Here is a 22949-nt window from a genome sequence, read left to right on the forward strand (position 1 = left end):
TAAGCTATAAACTATGGTTAGAGTTAGGATTAGGGTTAACCCGGGATGTGGACACGAAGCTAGAGTTATGGTTAAGGCTAAGGTTAGGGTTGAACCAGGATGTGGACACGAAGCTAGGGTTATGGTTAAGGCTACAGTTAGGGACACAAAGCTAGGGTTATGGTTAAGGCTACAGTTAGGGTTGAACCAGGAATCTAGGGTTAGGGTTGAGGCTAGGGTTAGGGTTAGAGTTGAACCAGGATGTGGACATGAAGCTATGTTTAGGGTTGAGGCTAGGGTTAGGGTTAGGGTTGAACCAGGATGTGGACACGAAGCTAGGGTTATGGTTAAGGCTACAGTTAGGGTTGAACCAGGAATCTAGGATTAGGGTTGAGGCTAGGGTTAGGGTTAGAGTTGAACCAGGATGTGGACACGAAGCTAGGGTTATGGTTAAGGCTACAGTTAGGATTGAACCAGGAATCTAGGGTTAGGGTTGAGGCTAGGGTTAGGGTTAGGGTTGAACCAGGATGTGGACATGAAGCTATGTTTAGGGTTGAGGGTTAGGGTTAGAGTTGAACCAGGATGTGACATGAAGCTGAGGTTAGGGTTGAGGGTTAAGGTTGAACCAGGATGAGGTCATGAAGCTGAGGTTAGAGTTGAGGGTTAAGGTTGAACCAGGATGAGGTCATGAAGCTGAGGTTAGGGTTGAAGTTAGGGTTATGAAGCTGAGATTAGGAATGAGGGTAGGGTTGAAGTTAGGGTTGCATCTGAATCTGGAGATTCAGTAGTTTGTTGTATTTCATCTGCACAGCTTTATTACATTGATTAATTTAAACCAATATTTAGCTTCCACCTGAAAATAAACACATCTCTCTCCATTTTCCAGAGATCTTGAAAGGAGGAGTGAAGTTCTCAGACAACCAGCTGTGTAACGTGGAGACCATCCAGTGGTTGGACATTGTAAACAGTAACAGCAAACCCAACATGCAGTTACCTGAACCCAGCAGCAATCGGCTCTGTAAGGAGCTCCTGTTACATCACATTAAACATTGCATCATATAAATGTACATACCATAATCCCATTCAAAGTTTTGTGTTTTTATACACCCTTGAAGCTAGATTGGTTCATGTTGTAAGATATTAACAGGAAGCTGCTTCAACAAGTTTAGCCAACAGTTTAGTAATGTTTCACCTTCAACTGTCAAATATTCCAACTTTATTTGATTAAACATTAAAGTAACAGTTTTGAAGTTAAGCTTTGCTAAACTTTTATTTGGATCTATGTTTTGTAGGTAAAAGATGTGATCCTGGATGCTTCAATGGTTCATGTTGGGCGCCCGGCCCAGAACACTGCCAGACATGTAAGTCTTTGAGTCTGCTAAACAACGTTTGAGTTGTTTAGCAGACGCTCTTATCCAGAGTGACTTACAGGAGCAATTAGGGTTAAGTGCCTTGCTCAAGGGCACATTGACATACTTTTCACCTAGTTGGCTCAGGGATTCAAACCAGCAACCTTTCAGTTACTGGCCCAACGCTGTTAACCGCTAGGCTACCCTGCCAACTATCTGTATTGACCCTTTTTGCACTATCTTTTTTGACCAATCACATATGCTGCTGCTACTGTTTATTATCTATCCTGTTGCCTAGTTACTTCTTTCCTAGTTATTGTATATGTACATATTTACCTCAGTTACCTCTTACTCCTGCACATCGACTCGGTACTGGTACACCATGTATATAGCCAAGTTATAATTTCTCATTGTGTATTTATTATTACTTTTACAGTATTATTATGTGTTTTACTTTTCTATTGTTTCTCTATTTTCTTTCTCCCTGCATTGTTGGGAAGGGCCGTAAGTCAGCATTTCACTGTTAGTCTACACTTGTTGTTTACGAAGCATGTGACTAATAAAATTTGATTTGACATTTCCTCTCTTTATAGTGACGAAGCTGAACTGTGCCCAGCAGTGCTCTAAGAGATGTAAGGGTCCGTCCCCCATCGACTGCTGCAACGAACACTGTGCTGCAGGCTGCACTGGACCCAGACCTACAGACTGTCTGGTGAGAGACCCTAACCATAACCCTAACCATAACCATAACCCACCTTAACACTGTACTGGACCCAGACCTAGATCATCTGGTGAGAGACTGACAGACTGACAGACATACAGACAGATACACCACCTTCACACACTGTACTGGGGTCAGGATTATTACCTCACCATGTCATGTGATTTTACCACCTTCTGAAGCCACCTTCACATTGTACTTGGGTCAGAGGTTATAGGGAGAGAGGCCAGGAGTGACTCCATAAGGGAGGACACTTGCATCTCTCACATAAGCTATTATGTATTATTTCTAGTTATTTCTTCACCCAATAAAAGTGTCATCACTCAAGAGTTAAGGGTTTGAGGAAACAGACCCACATTGCATTTCACACGTTATTATTTATCTCTTATGAGGCTCCCTTGTGACTTACTGGCTCATGACCAACCATACACTGACCCGTAACAGTGTTTTCTATCCACTTTATGATTGAAACCACATTGTGTTGCTCTTGCATCCAGTGACCCATTCTATCACTGGTTAAACCCTGCTTTTTGACAGTGCCTTGAGAATCAGGCTTGGCCCCCAGCTGGGAGCTAAGCCAGCGTCACATATTCCTCTCTGGCTAAGCTAAGCTAAGGCGTGAAATAGAAATGCAGTGTTATGATCTGAGTATACGGCTCTGTTATATGGTCCTAGTGCTCTCTGTCAGTGAAGGCTGGGTCGTATTCATGATTAGGCAGTGCTTGACTTGGGCAGGAGCTCACCGGAGCTGAGTACCGGCACCTCAAATGTTCTACTGCTTGAGCTCCTGTTCCTCTTATAGAAGATTAGCTCAAGAGGATTGAGGAGCTCCTGCACCTAAATATTAACAGTGCCGGCACCCAAAATGAGTACCCAAACCTATTTGTCCAAGTCAAGCACTGTGATTAGGACATTTAAAACATCTTGCAATGGAAAGTGAAAACAAGCGTTTCAGGTTCAGGTTGTCCCTCCCGGTTTCAGTCTGTTTTCTTCTGTTTGGTGCCTAATGAACACAACCCTGTTTGATGTCGTAGGCTTGCCGGGACTTTCAGGATGATGGGATGTGTAAAGACTCGTGTCCCCGCCTCCTGCTCTACGACCGCAACCTTCACCAACTGGTCAACAACCCAGACGGAAAGTACAACTTCGGAGCCACCTGCGTCAAGACCTGCCCTCGTAAGAAAACCCCCATGTCCATCCATGTCCCTCCGTGTCCCCTCCATGTCCCTTCGGTGTCCCACCGTGTCCCCTCCGTGCCGCTCCATGTCCCCTCCGTGTCCCCTACATGTCCCTCCATGTCCCTTCTGTGTCCCTCCATGTCCCTTCTGTGTCCCTCCATGTCCCCTCCATGTCCCTCCATGTCCCCTCCATGTCCCCCCATGACCTCCTCTATGAGGCAACAGTATATAATAAATTATATAAGGATTGTTTAGAACGTGGCTGCCCCATCCTGGTCATGGAGGGCCCAAACACTTGTGGTTTTCATCCTCTCCTAATCAGGGACTAATTCAGACCTGGGACCAGGGGAAAACGACTCCCCCATCTCATTGAAGCCACGGAGGTTCAAGGCTGACCGCGGTACAGCAGGCATTGTTAGCAGAAAACAGGATCCCCCATTATAGTGAATGGAAAATTGGAAATATTCGTGGTCAATCTTCGTGTAAATAAATAAAATATTAGAAGACAATCATGATACGAATAATTGCTTCAAATACACCAACTGTATCTCCTTGAACTGATTATTTTACAATCACACACAAAATAAGGACCAGGATTGGGCAGCCCTGGTTTAGAAGATTTGTACACAGAGGGGGCTTCAACCAAGTCTACAGAGGAGTCTCAGTGATGTGAAACGTTCAGAAATTGTATGCTGGTATGCTGAACAAGGGGCCACATGGTCCCTCTAGCCTGGTGTTAGTGTCAGTCAGTCTGTGACAGACTCTGAGTTTAATCATAAACTGCATGAACGAGGAAATGAAAATGATTTAGTTTCAGGGTGTTTTAATGCAGCAGCTTCCACTTTTTGTTAGAATCAGCTCTGAAACACTGGCATGCATACAATACTGTCCTGCACAGGACACAATGCATTATATAGGTTTATTATACAGTTGGAAGTTTACATATACCTTAGCTAAATACATTTAAACTCAGTTTTTCACTACTCCTGACATTTAATCCTAGTAAAAATTCACTGTCTTAGGTCAGTTAGGATCACCACTTTATTTTAAGAATGGGAAATGTCAGAATAATAGGAGAGAGAATGATTTATTTCAGCTTTTATTTCTTTCATCACATTCCCAGTGGGTCAGAAGTTTACATACACTCAATTAGTATTTGGTAGCATTGCCTTTAAATTGTTTAACTTGGGTCAAACGGTTCGGGTAGCCTTCCACAAGCTTCCCACAATAAGTTGGGTGAATTTTGGCCCATTTCTTCTGACAGAGCTGGTGTAACTGAGTCAGGTTTGTAGGCCTCCTTGCTTGCACACGCTTTTTAAGTTCTGCCCACAAATGTTCTATAGGATTGAGGTCAGGGCTTTGTGATGGCCACTCCAATACCTTGACTTTGTTGTCCTTAAGCCATTTTGCCACAACTTTGGAAGTATGCTTGGGGTCATTGTCCATTTGGAGGACCCTTTGCGACCAAGCTTTAACTTCCTGACTGATGTCTTGAGATGTTGCTTCAATATATCCACATAGTTTTCCTTCCTCATGATGCCATCTATTTTGTGAAGTGGACCAGTCCCTCCTGCAGCAAAGCACCCCCACAGCATGATGCTGCAACCCCCGTGCTTCACGGTTGGGATGGTGTTCTTCGGCTTGCAAGCACCCCCTTTTTCCTCCAAAGATAACAATTGTCATTATGGCCAAACAGTTCTATTTTTGTTTCATCAGTCCAGAGGACATTTCTCCAAAAAGTAAGATCTTTGTCCCCATGTGCAGTTGCAAACTGTAGTCAGGCTTTTTTATGGCGGTTTTGGAGCAGTGGCTTCTTCTTTGCTGAGCGTCCTTTCAGGTTATGTCGATATAGGACTCGTTTTACTGTGGATATAGATACTTTTGTACCTGTTTCCTCCAGCATCTTCACAAGGTCCTTTGCTGTTGTTCTAGGATTGATTTGCACTTTTCGCACCAAAGTACATTCATCTCTAGGAGACAGAACACGTCTCCTTCCTGAGCAGTATGACGGCTGCGTGGTCCCATGGTGTTTATACTTGCGTACTATTGTTTGTACAGATGAACGTGGTACCTTCAGGCGTTTGGAAATTGCTCCCAAGGATGAACCAGACTTGTGGAGGTCAACAATGTTTTTTATGAGGTCTTGGCTGATTTCTTTTGATTTTCCCATGATGTCAAGCAAAGAGGCACTGAGTTTGAAGGTAGGCCTTGAAATACATCCTCAGGTACACCTCCAATTGACTCAAATGATGTCAATTAGCCTATCAGAACCTTCTAAAGCCATGACATCATTTTCTGAAATTTTCCAAGCTGATTAAAGGCACAGTCAACTGATTGTATGTAAACTTCTGACCCACTGGAATTGTGATACAGTGAATTATAAGTGAAATAATCTGTCTGTAAACAATTGTTGGAAAAATTACTTGTGTCATGCACAAAGTAGATGTCCTAACCGACTTGCCAAAACTATAGTTTGTTAACAAGAAATGTGTGGAGTGGTTGAAAAACAAGTTTTAATGACTCCCACCTAAGTGTATGTAAACTTCCGACTTCAACTGTATATTCTCTTATTTTTATTCCTTTGAAGAAAATGACAACTTGGTAGATAAAAAATAAAAAAAATGTATTTGACTTGATATTAGAACCAGATTTATATGATTAATGAGTGCTGATTGTGTACTCTTAGAATATAATGATATTTTATGTTTTTTTCCCCTCAGATAACTATGTGGTGACGGACCATGGAGCGTGCGTTCGGACGTGCAGTGGTGACACATACGAAGTGGACGAGGGAGGGGTCAGGAAGTGCAAGAAGTGTGATGGACTGTGTCCCAAAGGTAGAGTTGATACTACCACAACTCCTACTGTACATTCTGATGGCAGGGATTATAGCACTCATGATAATACTGCATGAATGTGCCTCTCTGTAACATGGAAAGTTCACCCCACAGTGTTATTCCCCAAAGATGCAATGTAGGGTTGTGTTCAATACCATTTTATTTCCAATAAAGGATTTTCAGATTTTTGAATGATACTTCTTGAATAAAAATGTATTTTAACCTGCTGTACTGCACTAGTCTTCTGTTTTTGGGGGGGGGCTTGTGATTTCTCAAACTAACTTTTCCGTGTGGCAAGACATTAGTAGCCACGTTTGTTTTTATTAATATGTTACTAATTTTCACAGTTTGCAATGGACTTGGAATGGGGAAACTTACCAATATTCTGTCCATTAATGCCACCAACATTGACACATTCAAAAACTGTACCAAAATCAATGGGAACATTGCTATTATCTACACGTCTATCCATGGGTAAGTAGTGAGCGCATTAAGGTTTTTTGAAATTGTAGAAACATCATAGATAATTTATAACCTTTGTATTGTGCATTTCATGAATATGACAGATACATGTCACAGTTGTTATTACTATTCACAGGGACACATTCACCAAAACACCTAAGATGGATCCGGCCAAGCTAGACGTTTTCAAGACGGTCAGAGAAATTACCGGTAAGAAAAGAGCCATGGCAGTTCAGATCAGACAAAAGAGCACTTTTCACAATTATTAAAACAAATCTATTCATCTTCCAGGGTACTTGCTGATTCAGAACTGGCCTGAGGACATGACGTCCCTCAGTCCCTTTGAGAACCTGGAGATCATCCGTGGACGGACCAAGCGGTAAGAGTACTGTCCCTGGCCTAACTCTCTAAACCTCAGCCTCTACTACAGGGTGCCACTGACAGTAAATGGATGTGACTCATCCAATATCCCTTTAACTCCTCTCTCTCTCTTTCTCGCCATTTCCCCTCCCCTCTCTCTGTTCTCAGTGTTCTGGTGAGCTTGGCCGTAACCCAGTTAACCATCACCCACCTGGGCCTGCGCAACCTGAAGGAGATCAGTGACGGAGACGTGGTCATCGCAAAAAACCCCAACCTCTGCTACACCAAGAATCACCACTGGAAACATCTGTTCAAGTCTGACACGCAGACCGCTCGGCTGGAGAACAACGCCGACGCAGCCGTATGCGGTAAATCAATCAGTCTTTTTTTTATGATGAACATCTTTATAGATTTTTGTGGTCACATAACAGAAAAAAAGGAACACCAACAAACAGGAGATATACAACAAACACCAGGAGTCAACACCATAATGTCAGCTCAAGCCCATGACAAATTAGAGATAACATGATGTTCGGTGCTTACTAAAACAAAGGTTACACTGGGATATGAGTGGTTCCGAGATTAATATTTACCCTCTATTGTTGTGGTCATAAAACTGTGATAGATACATAATACAATGATGATGGAGTATTGTGGGAGAAAGAGGAAATTAACGCTAGCCTGTTGCTTGTACGGTGTTGTGTGAAAAGAGAAAAGTTTTATATTGGTCTGGGTTAAAACTATTATTTTGTATTGATATCAAATCAAATCATATTCTATTTGTCACATGCGCCGAATACAACAGGTATAAACCTTATCGTGAAATGCTTACTTACAAGCCCTTAACCAACAATGCAGTTCAAGAAATAGAGTTAATAAAATATTTACTAAATAAACAAAAGTAAAAAATGAAATAAAAAGTAACACAATAGAATAATAACAATACTGAGGCTATATCAAATCAAATCAAATCAAATGTTATTGGTCACATACACGTGTTTAGCCGATGCTATTGTGGGTGTAGCGAAATGCTTGTGCTTCTAGCTCTGACAGTGCAGTAATATCTAACAAGTAATATCTAACAGTTTCACAGCATATACCCAATACACACAAATCTAAGTAAGGAATTAATTAAGAATATATACATATATGGACAAGCGATGTTAGAGCGGCATGGACTAAGATACAGTAGAGTAGTAGAGTAGTATACAGGGGGTACCGGTACTGAGTCAATGTGGGGATTACAGGTTAGTCAAGGTAATATGTACAGTGAGGGAAAAAAGTATTTGATCCCCTGCTGATTTTGTACGTTTGCCCACTGACAAAGACATGATCAGTCTATAATTTTAATGGTAGGTTTATTTGAACAGTGAGAGACAGAATAACAACAACAAAATCCAGAAAAACGCATGTCAAAAATGTTATAAATTGATTTGCATTTTAATGAGGGTAATAAGTATTTGACCCCCTCTCAATCAGAAAGATTTCTGGCTCCCAGGTGTCTTTTATACAGGTAACGAGCTGAGATTAGGAGCACACTCTTAAAGGGAGTGCTCCTAATCTCAGCTTGTTACCTGTATAAAAGACACCTGTCCACAGAAGTATTATTCGCAAATGGAAGAAACACAAAATAACTGTCAATCTCCCTTGGCCTGGGGCTCCATGCAAGATCTCACCTCGTGGAGTTGCAATGATCATGAGAACGGTGAGGAATCAGCCCAGAACTACACGGGAGGATCTTGTCAATGATCTCAAGGCAGCTGGGACCATAGTCACCAAGAAAACAATTGGTAACAGAATAAGAGACAGAATAACAACAACAAAATCCAAATAAATTCATGTCAAAAATGTTATAAATTGATTTGCATTTTAATGAGGGAAATAAGTATTTGACCCCTCTGCAAAACATGACTTAGTACTTGGTGGCAAAACCCTTGTTGGCAATCACAGAGGTCAGATGTTTCTTGTAGTTGGCCACCAGGTTTGCACACATCTCAGGAGGGATTTTGTCCCACTCCTCTTTGCAGATCTTCTCCAAGTCATTAAGGTTTCGAGGCTGACGTTTGGCAACTCGAACCTTCAGCTCCCTCCACAGATTTTCTATGGGATTAAGATCTGGAGACTGGCTAGGCCACTCCAGGACCTTAATGTGCTTCTTCTTGAGCCACTCCTTTGTTGCCTTGGCCGTGTGTTTTGGGTCATTGTCATGCTGGAATACCCATCCACGACCCATTTTCAATGCCCTGGCTGAGGGAAGGAGGTTCTCACCCAAGATTTGACGGTACATGGCCCCGTCCATCGTCCCTTTGATGCGGTGAAGTTGTCCTGTCCCCTTAGCAGAAAAACACCCCCAAAGCATAATGTTTCTACCTCCATGTTTGACGGTGGGGATGGTGTTCTTGGGGTCATAGGCAGCATTCCTCCTCCTCCAAACACGGCGAGTTGAGTTGATGGCAAAGAGCTCGATTTTGGTCTCATCTGACCACAACACTTTCACCCAGTTCTCCTCTGAATCATTCAGATGTTCATTGGCGAACTTCAGACAGGCCTGTATATGTGCTTTCTTGAGCAGGGGGACCTTGCGGGCGCTGCAGAATTTCAGTCCTTCACGGCGTAGTGTGTTACCAATTGTTTCCTTGGTGACTATGGTCCCAGCTGCCTTGAGATCATTGACAAGATCCTCCCTTGTAGTTCTGGGCTGATTCCTCACCGTTCTCATGATCATTGCAACTCCACGAGGTGAGATCTTGCATGGAGCCCCAGGCCAAGGGAGATTGACAGTTCTTTTTTGTTTCTTCCATTTGCGAATAATGCTTCTGTGGACAGGTGTATTTTATACAGGTAACAAGCTGAGATTAGCAGCACTCCCTTTAAGAGTATGCTCCTAATCTCAGCTCGTTACCTGTATAAAAGACACCTGGGAGCCAGAAATCTTTCTGATTGAGAGGGGGTCAAATACTTATTACCCTCATTAAAATGCAAATCAATTTATAACATTTTTAACATGCATTTTTCTGGATTTTTTTGTTGTTATTCTGTCTCTCACTGTTCAAATAAACCTACCATTAAAATTATAGACTGATAATTTCTTTGTCAGTGGGCAAACGTACAAAATCAGCAGGGGATCAAATACTTTTTTTCCCTCACTGTACATGTAGGTAGGGGTAAAGTGACTATGCATAGATAATAAACAGCGAGTAGCAGCAGTGTAAAATTAAAAGGGGGGGGGTCAATGTAATTAGTCCGGGTGGCCATTTGATTAATTGTTCAGCAGTCTTATGGCTTGGGGATAGAAGCTGTTAAGGAGCCTTTTGGACCTAGACTTGGCGCTCCGGTACCGCTTGCTGTGCGGTAGCAGAGAGAACAGTCTATGACTTGGGTGACTGGAGTCTTTGACAATTTCTTGGGCCTATCTACAGTATGTGTCTGTATGTGTGTGTTTGCAGGGATGCAGAACAACACGTGTGACAGGATGTGTACCAGATATGGCTGCTGGGGCGCTGGACCCACCATGTGTTTCGCCTGTCAGGACTACAGCCGAGCAGGAAGCTGTGTGGACTCCTGCAACCTACTGGAGGGGTGAGATAGGAGCCCCTTTCTGTTTCCCATTGTAACCTACTGAAGGGGTGAGATAGGAGCCCCTTTCTGTTCCCCATTGTAACCTACTGAAGGGGTGAGATAGGAGCCCCTTTCTGTTCCCCATTGTAACCTACTGAAGGAGTGAGATAGGAGCCCCTTTCTGTTCCCCATTTTAACCTACTGGAGGGGTGAGATAGGAGCCCCTTTCTGTTCCCCATTTTTACCTACTGGAGGGGTGAGATAGGAGCCCCTTTCTGTTCCCCATTGTAACCTACTGAAGGGGTGAGATAGGAGCCCCTTTCTGTTCCCCATTGTAACCTACTGAAGGAGTGAGATAGGAGCCCCTTTCTGTTCCCCATTTTAACCTACTGGAGGGGTGAGATAGGAGCCCCTTTCTGTTCCCCATTTTTACCTACTGGAGGGGTGAGATAGGAGCCCCTTTCTGTTCCCCATTGTAACCTACTGAAGGGGTGAGATAGGAGCCCCTTTCTGTTCCCCATTGTAACCTACTGAAGGGGTGAGATAGGAGCCCCTTTCTGTTTCCCATTTTAACCTACTGAAGGGGTGAGATAGGAGCCCCTTTCTGTTCCCCGTTGTAACCTACTGAAGGAGTGAGATAGGAGCCCCTTTCTGTTCCCCATTTTAACCTACTGGAGGGGTGAGATAGGAGCCCCTTTCTGTTCCCCATTTTTACCTACTGGAGGGGTGAGATAGGAGCCCCTTTCTGTTCCCCATTGTAACCTACTGAAGGGGTGAGATAGGAGCCCCTTTCTGTTCCCCATTGTAACCTACTGAAGGAGTGAGATAGGAGCCCCTTTCTGTTCCCCATTTTAACCTACTGGAGGGTGAGATAGGAGCCCCTTTCTGTTCCCCATTTTAACCTACTGGAGGGGTGAGATAGGAGCCCCTTTCTGTTCCCCATTGTAACCTACTGAAGGGGTGAGATAGGAGCCCCTTTCTGTTTCCCATTTTAACCTACTGGAGGGGTGAGATAGGAGCCCCTTTCTGTTCCCCATTTTAACCTACTGGAGGGGTGAGATAGGAGCCCCTTTCTGTTCCCCATTGTAACCTACTGGAGGGGTGAGATAGGAGCCATTGAAACCTACTGGAGGGGTGAGATAGGAGCCATTGTAATGTGATTCTGCAGCTGAAGTATTGAAGAAGAGTGAAAGTAACTTTTTGTACACTTGGCAAAGAAAAACTGTTGGTAACTGAAGCTATCAATTAAACGTGTATTTAGCAAGAAACGATGTTGCATGGAATTTAACAGTAAAAACAGACAGTACATCTAAGGAAGGCAGTAAGACAGTACTATACAGTAGAATTGGTCACTTTTGGTAATGAACTCAATGAACTAATAGCTGTTTAACTTTGGCAGTCCTCTCCTCTATCAAACATTGAGTATCAAACTTGCTTACAATTTAACATTTACATTTACATTTTAGTCATTTAGCAGACGCTCTTATCCAGAGCGACTTACAGTTAGTGAATACATATATATATATATATATATATATTTTTTTTTATACTGGCCCCCCCTGGGAAACGAACCCACAACCCTGGCGTTGCAAACGCCATGCTCTATCAACTGAGCTACATCCCTGCCGGCCATTCCCTCCCCTACCCTGGACGACGCTGGGCCAATTGTGCGCCGCCCATGAGTCTCCCGGTCGCGGCCGGCTGCGACAGAGCCTGGATTCGAACCAGGATCTCTAGTGGGACAGTTAGCACTGCGATGCAGTGCCTTAACTACTGCTATGAGGAACAGGATCAAGTATTTCACTGCAAATGCAACCATCTGAAATTAAATGTTAAACCAATAGAAATATAGCCTGGTCCCAGATCTGTTTGTGCTGTCTTACCAACTCCTATGGGACAACGACTAGAGGAGTTGGCAAGACGGCACCAACAGATCTGGGACCAGGCTAGTGAAAATATGCTACATGCTAACATGTGTCCTAATTGTTGCAGGGAGCCACGTGAGACTGAAGTGAATAAGACGTGTGTGGAGTGTCACCTTGAGTGTCAGCTCCTCAACGGAACCCAGTCCTGCTCTGGACCAGTATGTGTGCCTCTTATATATGCTACGTCCTAAGTACAGTATGTGTCTCTATAATATACTATGAAGTAGTATGTGTCTCTATAATATACTATGAAGTAGTAAGTGTCTCTATAATATACTATGAAGTAGTATGTGTCGATATAATATACTATGAAGTAGTATGTGTCTCTGTAATACAGTGGCTTGCGAAAGTATCCATCCCCCTTGGCATTTTTCCTATTTTGTTGCCTTACAAACTGGAATAAAAAAATATTTTGGGGGGTTTGTATCAGTTGATTTACAAAACATGCCTACCACTTTGAAACAAACAAGAAATAAGACAAAAAAACTGAAAACTTGAGCGTGCATAACTATTCACCCCCCCAAAGTCAATACTTTGTAGAGCTACCTTTTGCAGCAATTACAGCTGCAAGTCTCTTGGGGTATGTCTCTATAAGCTTGGCACATCTAGCCACTGGGATTATTGCCCATTCTTCAAGGCAAAACTGCTCCAGCTCCTTCAAGTTGGATGGGTCCCGCTGGTGTACAGCAATCTTTAAGTCATACCACAGATTCTCAGTTGGATTGAGGTCTGGGGTTTGACTAGGCCATTCCAAGACATTTAAATGTTTCCCCTTAAACCACTCGAGTGTTGCTTTAGCAGTATGCTTAGGGTCATTGTCCTTCTGGAAGGTGAACCTCCGTCCAAGTCTCAAATCTCTGGAAGACTGAAACAGGTTTCCCTCAAGAATTTCCCTGTATTTAGCGGCATCCATCATTCCTTCAATTCTGACCAGTTTCCCAGTCCCTGCCAATGAAAAACATCCCCACAGCATGATGCTGCCACCATCATGCCTCACTGTGGGGATGGTGTTTTCGGGGTGATGAGAGGTGTTGGGTTTGCGCCAGACATAGCGTTTTCCTTTATGCCCAAAAAGCTCAATTTTAGCCTCATCTGACCAGAGTACCTTCTTCCATATGTTTGGGGAGTCTCCCACATGCCTTTTGGCGAACACCAAACGTGTTTGCTTATTTTTTTCTTTAAGCAATAGGTTTTTTCTGGCCACTCTTCCATAAAGCCCAGGTCTGTGGAGTGTACGGCTTAAAGTGGTCCTATGGACAGATACTCCAATCTCCACTGTGGAGCTCTGCAGCTCCTTCAGGGTTATCTTTGGTCTTTTTGTTGCCTCTCTGATTAATGCCCTCCTTGCCTGGTCTGTGAGTTTTGGTGGGCGGCCCTCTCTTGGCAGGTTTGTTGTGGTGCCGTATTCTTTCCATTTTTTTATAATGGATTTAATGGTGCTCTGTGGGATGTTCAAAGTTTCTGATATTTTTTTATAACCCAACCCTGATCTGTACTTCTCCACAACTTTGTCCCTGACCTGGTTGGAGAGCTCCTTGGTCTTCATGGTGTCGCTTGCTTAGTGGTGCCCCTTGCTTAGTGGTGTTGCAGACTCTGGGGCCTTTCAGAACAGGTGTATATATACTGAGATCATGTGACAGATCATGTGACACTTAGATTGCACACAGGTGGACTTTATTTAAGTAATTATGTGACTTCTGAAGGTAATTGGTTGCACCAGATCGTATTTAGGGGCTTCATAGCAAAGGGGGTGAATACATATGCACGCACCACTTTTCCGTTATTTATTTTTTAGAATTTTTGGAAACAAGTTATTTGTTTAATTTCACTTCACCAATTTTGACTATTTTGTGTATGTCCATTACATGAAATCCAAATAAAAATCCATTTAAATTACAGGTTGTAATGCAACAAAATAAGAAAAATGCCAAGGGGGGTGAATACTTTTGCAAGGCACTGTATACTATGTAGCAGTATGTGTCTCTATAATATACTATGTAGCAGTATGTGTCTCTATAATATGTAGCAGTATGTATCTCTGTAATATACTATGTAGCAGTATGTGTCTCTATAATATACTATGTAGCAGTATGTGTCTCTATAATATACTATGTAGCAGTATGTGTCTCTATAATATATTATGTAGCAGTATGTGTCTCTATAATATACTATGTAGCAGTATGTGTCTCTATAATATATTATGTAGCAGTATGTGTCTCTATAATATACTATGTAGCAGTATGTGTCTCTATAATATATTATGTAGCAGTATGTGTCTCTATAATATACTATGTAGCAGTATGTGTCTCTATAATATATTATGTAGCAGTATGTGTCTCTATAATATACTATGTAGCAGTATGTGTCTCTATAATATAATATATAGCAGTATGTGTCTCTCTATGATATACTATGTAGGGGGGGGGGGTCAATGCAAATAGTCTGGGTAGCCATTTGATTAGATGTTCAGGAGTCTTATGGCTTGGGGGTAGAAGCTATTTAGAAGCCTCTTGGAAGCCTCTTGGACCTAGACACGGCTCCGGTACCGCTTGCCGTGCGGTAGCAGAGAGAAAAGTCTATGACTAGGGTGGCTGGAGTCTTTGACAATTTTTAGTCCCAGGGTGCTTGTGTGGTTGTGTCTGTTCAATATTCTATGTCTCAACACAGTAGGGCTGTTTCCTTAGAATGTTGCTATCCTCTTCTCTCTCTTTCAGGGCCATGAGCAGTGTACCCAGTGTGCCAACTTCAAAGATGGCGACAACTGTGTCCCGTTGTGCCCTAGAGGGGTGCCAGGGGTGGCAGGGGGCAAGAACACCTTCATCTGGAAATACGCAGATAAGATGAAGGTGTGCCAGCTGTGCCACCAGAACTGTACCGAGGGGTAAGTAAGGGCATCTGTCACAACCACATAAATACACTGCTCAAAAAAATAAAGGGAACACTAAAATAACACATCCTAGATCTGAATGAATGAAATAATCTTATTAAATACTTTTTTCTTTACATAGTTGAATGTGCTGACAACAAAATCACACAAAAATTATCAATGGAAATCAAATCTATCAACCCATGGAGGTCTGGATTTGGAGTCACCCTCAAAATTAAAGTGGAAAACCACACTACAGGCTGATCCAACTTTGATGTAATGTCCTTAAACAAGTCAAATTGAGGCTCAGTAGTGTGTGTGGCCTCCACGTGCCTGTATGACCTCCCTACAACGCCTGGGCATGCTCCTGATGAGGTGGCGGATGGTCTCCTGAGGGATCTCCTCCCAGACCTGGACTAAAGCATCCGCCAACTCCTGGACAGTCTGTGGTGCAACGTGGCGTTGGTGGATGGAGCAAGACATGATGTCCCAGATGTGCTCAATTGGATTCAGGTCTGGGGAACGGGCGGGCCAGTCCATAGCATCAATGCCTTCCTCTTGCAGGAACTGCTGACACACTCCAGCCACATGAGGTCTAGCATTGTCTTGCATTAGGAGGAACCCAGGGCCAACCGCACCAGCATATGGTCTCACAAGGGGTCTGAGGATCTCATCTCGGTACCTAATGGCAGTCAGGCTACCTCTGGCGAGCACATGGAGGGCTGTGCGGCCCCCCAAAGAAATGCCACCCCACACCATGACTGACCCACCGCCAATGTGGCGAATTTGCCAATCTTGGTGTTCTCTGGCAAATACCAAACGTCCTGCACGGTGTTGGGCTGTAAGCACAACCCCCACCTGTGGACGTCGGGCCCTCATACCACCCTCATGGAGTCTGTTTCTGACCGTTTGAGCAGACACATGCACATTTGTGGCATGCTGGAGGTCATTTTGCAGGGCTCTGGCAGTGCTCCTCCTGCTCCTCCTTGCACAAAGGCGGAGGTAGCAGTCCTGCTGCTGGGTTGTTGCCCTCCTACGGCCTCCTCCACGTCTCCTGATGTACTGGCCTGTCTCCTGGTAGCGCCTCCATGCTCTGGACACTACGCTGACAGACACAGCAAACCTTCTTGCCACAGCTCGCATTGATGTGCCATCCTGGATGAGCTGCACTACCTGAGCCACTTGTGTGGGTTGTAGACTCCGTCTCATGCTACCACTAGAGTGAAAGCACCGCCAGCATTCAAAAGTTACCAAAACATCAGCCAGGAAGCATAGGAACTGAGAAGTGGTCTGTGGTCACCACCTGCCAAACCACCACCTGCCAAACCACAGAAGTGTGATTGACTTGGAGTTACATTGTGTTGTTTAAGTGTTCCCTTTATTTTTTTGAGCAGTTTACATTAATAATTCACAAATACTCAAATACAGACACAATAACAAAACAATAAGATATACAAATAAATTCAGCAGATCTATTCATATATGTGCTAATATCTTTACAGATGTACTGGTCCTGGTCTGAAAGGCTGTCAGTCTAAAGGGTAAGCAAATTACTCTAGTCATGAACAGTAACTTACAAACATACTGTTCAAATTTAACATAAACGTAGAAACACTAAGCTCACTAAGCTAATTAACATTTTATCATTTGTATGAAGTATTTTCTTTGCATTGATTGGTTACCATCTGTTCCCCATTCAGTAACTCTGGCCTATCAGTGATTGCAGCTGGCGTGGTGGGCGGGATGCTGGCCTTCCTCATCATGGGCCTGTCCGTCTTTGTGTTGCTACGACGACGCCACATCAAGAAGAAGAGGACCCTGCGAAGACTCCTCCAGGAGAGAGAGGTGAGAGGCAGAAACTGAACTGCTGAGTCTCAAGGGCTTTCTAGGGCTGGAATTCAATCACCTGAGATAGTGCATCAAAGTGAACCGAAAGTAAACAATCCTTATCCGCATCTACAGTTAGTTGAACCGCTGACTCCCAGTGGTGAGGCGCCCAACCAGGCTCTGCTCCGTATTCTGAAGGAGACCGAGTTTAAGAAGATCAAAGTGTTGGGATCAGGGGCCTTCGGCACTGTCTACAAGGTAAATACAAATGCTCACGTTTTCTAGGTTTCATTCTGGAACTCCAGTTTCATGGATTGTACTGTGGTACTGTACTTAAGGAACTTATGGGGAATGTGTGTTCAGACTGAATATAAACCAACACCTTTAGACACATCTACATCTGTTGTCAGTTTTTCAATTAACAGCCACATATTTAACACACCACATCATGCATCAATCCACTCTCACCCTCCAGTCATTATTAGTTATTTTACCATTCCCACATTCTACTGTAACAATAAAATATTTCAAGAAATGTTCAAAGTACACACACTGACACATATATCTCATGTTAGCCTGTTAAAAAACCCTACTATCTGTCCTGTCCAGGGTCTGTGGGTCCCTGAAGGAGAGGATGTGAAGATCCCTGTGGCCATCAAGGTTTTAAGAGAAGCCACATCACCTAAAGCCAACAAGGAGATCTTGGACGTGAGTTATATCACTCTATATCACTTCACTCTAAGATGTTTGTTCATGGGAGTTAGAAACTGTTATCTTCCAAATATAAAGACATTCTATATCTAATTTACAGTAGAATCTAAGTTAGTGCTGTTAGGCACAGTATGGTATCATACTGTCATTGATGGTTATCCATACCATACTGTACATGTACTTTCAAACTAAACAATTCTTTGACAAATTAGTATTTTGACCTAATTTAGCGGCATAATACACTCAGTATTATTGCATGTTACTGGCCAATTTAGGTGTCACGTTTCCTCTAATAGTCTAATTCCAAGCACATGCTCTTCCATTTAGGAAGAAGCTGAAATAATGACAACATTTAGCTTGAAAATGGTGTCAGGTTTCTAGTCAGCGACCTCTTGATGGGGGCGTAGGAAATGGGATTAACTCATTGAGAAGCTTTGGTCCAGGGTTGGGCGTGGGAGGAGGATACTAATTCAAGGTTAAGGTGTTCTGGAAAGGAATTTAGAATCTCTTCCAGTAACCACAGTTAAAAAACACAATCCAGACCTGGGTTCAAATAGTATTGGAAATCTTTCAAATACTTTGGCTGGGCTTGATTTAGCTTTCCTGGCATTGTTGAACCAATATAATATTCCCAAAAGCTCAAACTCCACCCACCTGGCACTCCAGCCAGGCTCACGTAAACGCTCTTAAGTATTTGTATGATTGAAAATGCTTTTTGAACCCAGGTCTGACACAGTCATGTGAATATTCAGTGTCAGACTTCATGGAGCGCGTGGACAGCTGAGGTTTTGCAGTGATGTTGTGCTTGACCTCTTGTCATAAGGTCAAGAGCTCTCTTTAAAGTATTCACTAAGTTTTGACATATTTTTCTGATCAGTGTCAATGTCTTTTAAGCTGTGAGTTGTTATGAAATGCTCATGTTGTGTTTAGATATCACTACTGGATGTTGGTTTTATGAACTCACAGTTGAATGATGCCACCATCCCTAGCCCTAAATGCTGTGTACTGCACTGTACTGCACTGTATACTGTACTGTATACTGTACTGTACTGCACTGTACTGTACTGCACTGTACTGCACTGTATACTATACTGTACTGTGTACTGTATACTGTACTGTATACTGTACTGTACTGCACTGTACTGCACTGTATACTATACTGTACTGTGTACTGTATACTGTACTGTATACTGTACTGTACTGCACTGTACTGTACTGTATACTATACTGTACTGTGTACTGTACTGTATACTGTACTGTACTGTACTGTTTGTGTGTTTTGTAGAAAGCCTATAATGTGATTACTAGTGTGGAGCAGAGTAGTGATGCCCTCCTTCTTGGCCTGTAGTAAATGTTGGTACTGTATCTATCTGACTGTAGGAGGCCTATGTGATGGCCAGTGTGGACCACCCCCATGTTTGTCGTCTACTGGGCATCTGCCTGACCTCCACAGTCCAGCTGGTCACCCAGCTCATGCCCTACGGCTGTCTGCTGGACTATGTCAAGGAGAACAAGGACAACATAGGATCCCAGTACCTCCTCAACTGGTGTGTACAGATAGCCAAGGTAAGACTAAGTTGCATTTAAACAGTCATCGACCGGAAAGTGTTTTTTTAATTGCAGTGATTTTCCAAGACGCAGTTTTCATTTTCCAACTAACCAAAATAAAATGAATGAAAGGGTGTGAGTTTGTGAAAATATGTGTTCTTATTTACTCCTGTTACGGTTACATTTGGAATTTCAAACCACAAAATGCTGGGTTCACCTCCTGGTTGAAGTCATTTTCACGTACTTCCTCATCCTCCTTTTCCCTTTCAAACTGCTCGAACACTAATGGAACTTGACAACTCCCACTCCTAAGGACACATCCAACTTACTGATGAATGGCACCCAGACTATGATGAGGCCCTGAGTTTTCCTGACCCTCATTTCTGACTACCCATGAGTCACAGTGTATGGTATTTAATCAAACAGGATTCATTGGAACGTCTGGTATGGCCATGTATAGACTCCTATAGACCCCTACAGTTCAAACCTCATTTGACCTCTTGTTGACCTCTTTAAAACCTAATCAAACAACGAGTCATTCAAAAATGTGAATACTGTTAGAATGCTTCCTTAATTTTCAGTAGTAATCGAACAGGCCCCATGTATGGACGTAGACTTCTACCTCCTCATTTGACCTTTCACCTGTGGTTGATCCCAGGGGATGAGCTACCTGGAGGAGCATCACCTGGTGCATCGTGACCTGGCAGCGAGGAATGTCCTGGTGAAGACCCCTCAGCATGTCAAGATCACTGACTTCGGCCTGGCCAAACTCCTCAATGCTGACGAGAAGGAGTACCACGCAGAAGGAGGAAAGGTCTGCCCAATCTCCTCATTCTTGTCATTACTGTAAAGAAAATAGTTTGATTTTAATTGAATTACTGTGAAGTAATGTAACACAAGAAACACATTTTTTGTAGCGTAAATATGATATTATAATCCCCTTTTGACTATGATAGTATGATAGTATGATAGTATGATAGTATGATAGTATGATAGTGATAATCTATGTTGTTGTCATTATCTCCATCCCTTACCCAACCTATGATAATCTGTCCATAACACAGATGCAATACTTTACCTACATACCTAATGTTGTATTAGCCATCTGGAAGAACTACCTCAGGTTTGTCTTGCACAGTGAGCCCTAAGTCATGAGAACCCTTTCTCTGCAGGTACCAATCAAATGGATGGCACTGGAGTCCATCCTCCACCGGACATATACACATCAAAGTGACGTGTGGAGCTATGGTAAGTCAGGAGAACATACATACATAGTCAGGAGAATTAAAAAATGGTAAAGTGGTTGTCCCACTGGCTATCATAAGGTGAATGCACCAATTTGTAAGTCGCTCTGGATAAGAGCGTCTGCTAAATGACGTAAATGTAGATGTATACAGTACATCATGTGGAGCTATGGTAAGTCAGGAGAACTTACATGGTGTGGAACTATGGTAAATCAGAAGAACATACATCGTGTGGAGATATGGTAAGTCAGGAGAACATACAGTACATCATGTGGAGCTATGGTAAGTCAGGAGAACATACATGGTGTGGAGCTATGGTAAGTCAGAAGAACATACATCGTGTGGAGCTATGGTAAGTCAGAAGAACATACATAATGTGGAGCTATGGTAAGTCAGAAGAACATACATGGTGTGGAGCTATGGTAAGTCAGAAGAACATACATAATGTGGAGCTATGGTAAGTCAGGAGAACATACATAATGTGGAGCTATGGTAAGTCAGAAGAACATACATGGTGTGGAGCTATGGTAAGTCAGAAGAACATACATAATGTGGAGCTATGGTAAGTCAGAAGAACATACATCGTGTGGAGCTATGGTAAGTCAGAAGAACATACATCGTGTGGAGCTATGGTAAGTCAGAAGAACATACATCGTGTGGAGCTATGGTAAGTCAGGAGAACATACATAATGTGGAGCTATGGTAAGTCAGAAGAACATACATAATGTGGAGCTATGGTAAGTCAGAAGAACATACATAATGTGGAGCTATGGTAAGTCAGAAGAACATACATCGTGTGGAGCTATGGTAAGTCAGGAGAACATACATCGTGTGGAGCTATGGTAAGTCAGGAGAACATACATAATGTGGAGCTATGGTAAGTCAGAAGAACATACATAATGTGGAGCTATGGTAAGTCAGAAGAACATACATTGTGTGGAGCTATGGTAAGTCAGGAGAACATACATAATGTGGAGCTATGGTAAGTCAGAAGAACATACATAATGTGGAGCTATGGTAAGTCAGAAGAACATACATTGTGTGGAGCTATGGTAAGTCAGAAGAACATACATAATGTGGAGCTATGGTAAGTCAGGAGAACATACATCGTGTGGAGCTATGGTAAGTCAGAAGAACATACATCGTGTGGAGCTATGGTAAGTCAGGAGAACATACATGGTGTGGAGCTATGGTAAGTCAGGAGAACATACATTGTGTGGAGCTATGGTAAGTCAGAAGAACATACATCGTGTGGAGCTATGGTAAGTCAGAAGAACATACAGTGGGGAAAAAAAGTATTTAGTCAGCCACCAATTGTGCAAGTTCTCCCACTTAAAAAGATGAGAGAGGCCTGTAATTTTCATCATAGGTACACATAAATTATGACAGACAAATTGAAAAAAAAAATCCGGAAAATCACATTGTAGGATTTTTTATGAATTTATTTGCAAATTATGGTGGAAAATAAGTATTTGGTCACCTACAAACAAGCAAGATTTCTGGCTCTCACAGACCTGTAACTTCTTCTTTAAGAGGCTCCTCTGTCCTCCACTCGTTACCTGTATTAATGGCACCTGTTTGAACTTGTTATCAGTATAAAAGACACCTGTCCACATCCTCAAACAGTCACACTCCAAACTCCACTATGGCCAAGACCAAAGAGCTGTCAAAGGACACCAGAAACAAAATGGTAGACCTGCACCAGGCTGGGAAGACTGAATCTGCAATAGGTAAGCAGCTTGGTTTGAAGAAATCAACTGTGGGAGCAATTATTAGGAAATGGAAGACATAAAAGACCACTGATAATCTCCCTCGATCTGGGGCTCCACGCAAGATCTCACCCCGTGGGGTCAAAATTATCACAAGAACGGTGAGCAAAAATCCCAGAACAACATGGGGGACCTAGTGAATGACCTGCAGAGAGCTGGGACCAAAGCAACAAAGCCTACCATCAGTAACACACTACGCCGCCAGGGACTCAAATCCTGCAGTGCCAGACGTGTCCCCCTGCTTAAGCCAGTACATGTCCAGGCCCGTCTGAAGTTTGCTAGAGTGCATTTGGATGATCCAGAAGAGGATTGGGAGAATGTCATATGGTCAGATGAAACCAAAATATAACTTTTTGGTAAAAACTCAACTCGTCGTGTTTGGAGGACAAAGAATGCTGAGTTGCATCCAAAGAACACCATACCTACTGTGAAGCATGGGGGTGGAAACATCATGCTTTGGGGCTGTTTTTCTGCAAAGGGACCAGGACGACTGATCCGTGTAAAGGAAAGAATGAATGGGGCCATGTATTGTGAGATTTTGAGTGAAAACCTCCTTCCATCAGCAAGGGCATTGAAGATGAAACGTGGCTGGGTCTTTCAGCATGACAATGATCC

The 22949-nt window shown here is 43.0% G+C and overlaps 1 protein-coding gene across 1 annotated transcript in view; it reads left to right on the forward strand.

Annotated features, from left to right (window-relative positions):
• LOC121535557 (epidermal growth factor receptor) overlaps window positions 1-22949 on the forward strand; it is a 93746-nt gene that overhangs the window by 64096 nt on the left and 6701 nt on the right. The window contains exons 4-22 of the mRNA XM_041842745.2: window positions 866-997; window positions 1272-1340; window positions 1922-2040; window positions 3084-3225; window positions 5948-6064; window positions 6412-6538; window positions 6663-6736; window positions 6818-6905; window positions 7055-7254; window positions 10333-10465; window positions 12437-12527; window positions 15084-15250; window positions 16738-16776; window positions 16936-17080; window positions 17198-17320; window positions 17672-17770; window positions 19154-19339; window positions 19980-20135; window positions 20494-20569. Of these exons, the coding sequence (XP_041698679.1) occupies window positions 866-997; window positions 1272-1340; window positions 1922-2040; window positions 3084-3225; window positions 5948-6064; window positions 6412-6538; window positions 6663-6736; window positions 6818-6905; window positions 7055-7254; window positions 10333-10465; window positions 12437-12527; window positions 15084-15250; window positions 16738-16776; window positions 16936-17080; window positions 17198-17320; window positions 17672-17770; window positions 19154-19339; window positions 19980-20135; window positions 20494-20569 (2283 nt within the window). The remainder of the gene's footprint in view (window positions 1-865; window positions 998-1271; window positions 1341-1921; window positions 2041-3083; window positions 3226-5947; window positions 6065-6411; window positions 6539-6662; window positions 6737-6817; window positions 6906-7054; window positions 7255-10332; window positions 10466-12436; window positions 12528-15083; window positions 15251-16737; window positions 16777-16935; window positions 17081-17197; window positions 17321-17671; window positions 17771-19153; window positions 19340-19979; window positions 20136-20493; window positions 20570-22949) is intronic.

Source organism: Coregonus clupeaformis, chromosome 21, assembly GCF_020615455.1.
Source record: "Coregonus clupeaformis isolate EN_2021a chromosome 21, ASM2061545v1, whole genome shotgun sequence".
NCBI classification, from domain to species: Eukaryota; Metazoa; Chordata; class Actinopteri; order Salmoniformes; family Salmonidae; genus Coregonus; species Coregonus clupeaformis.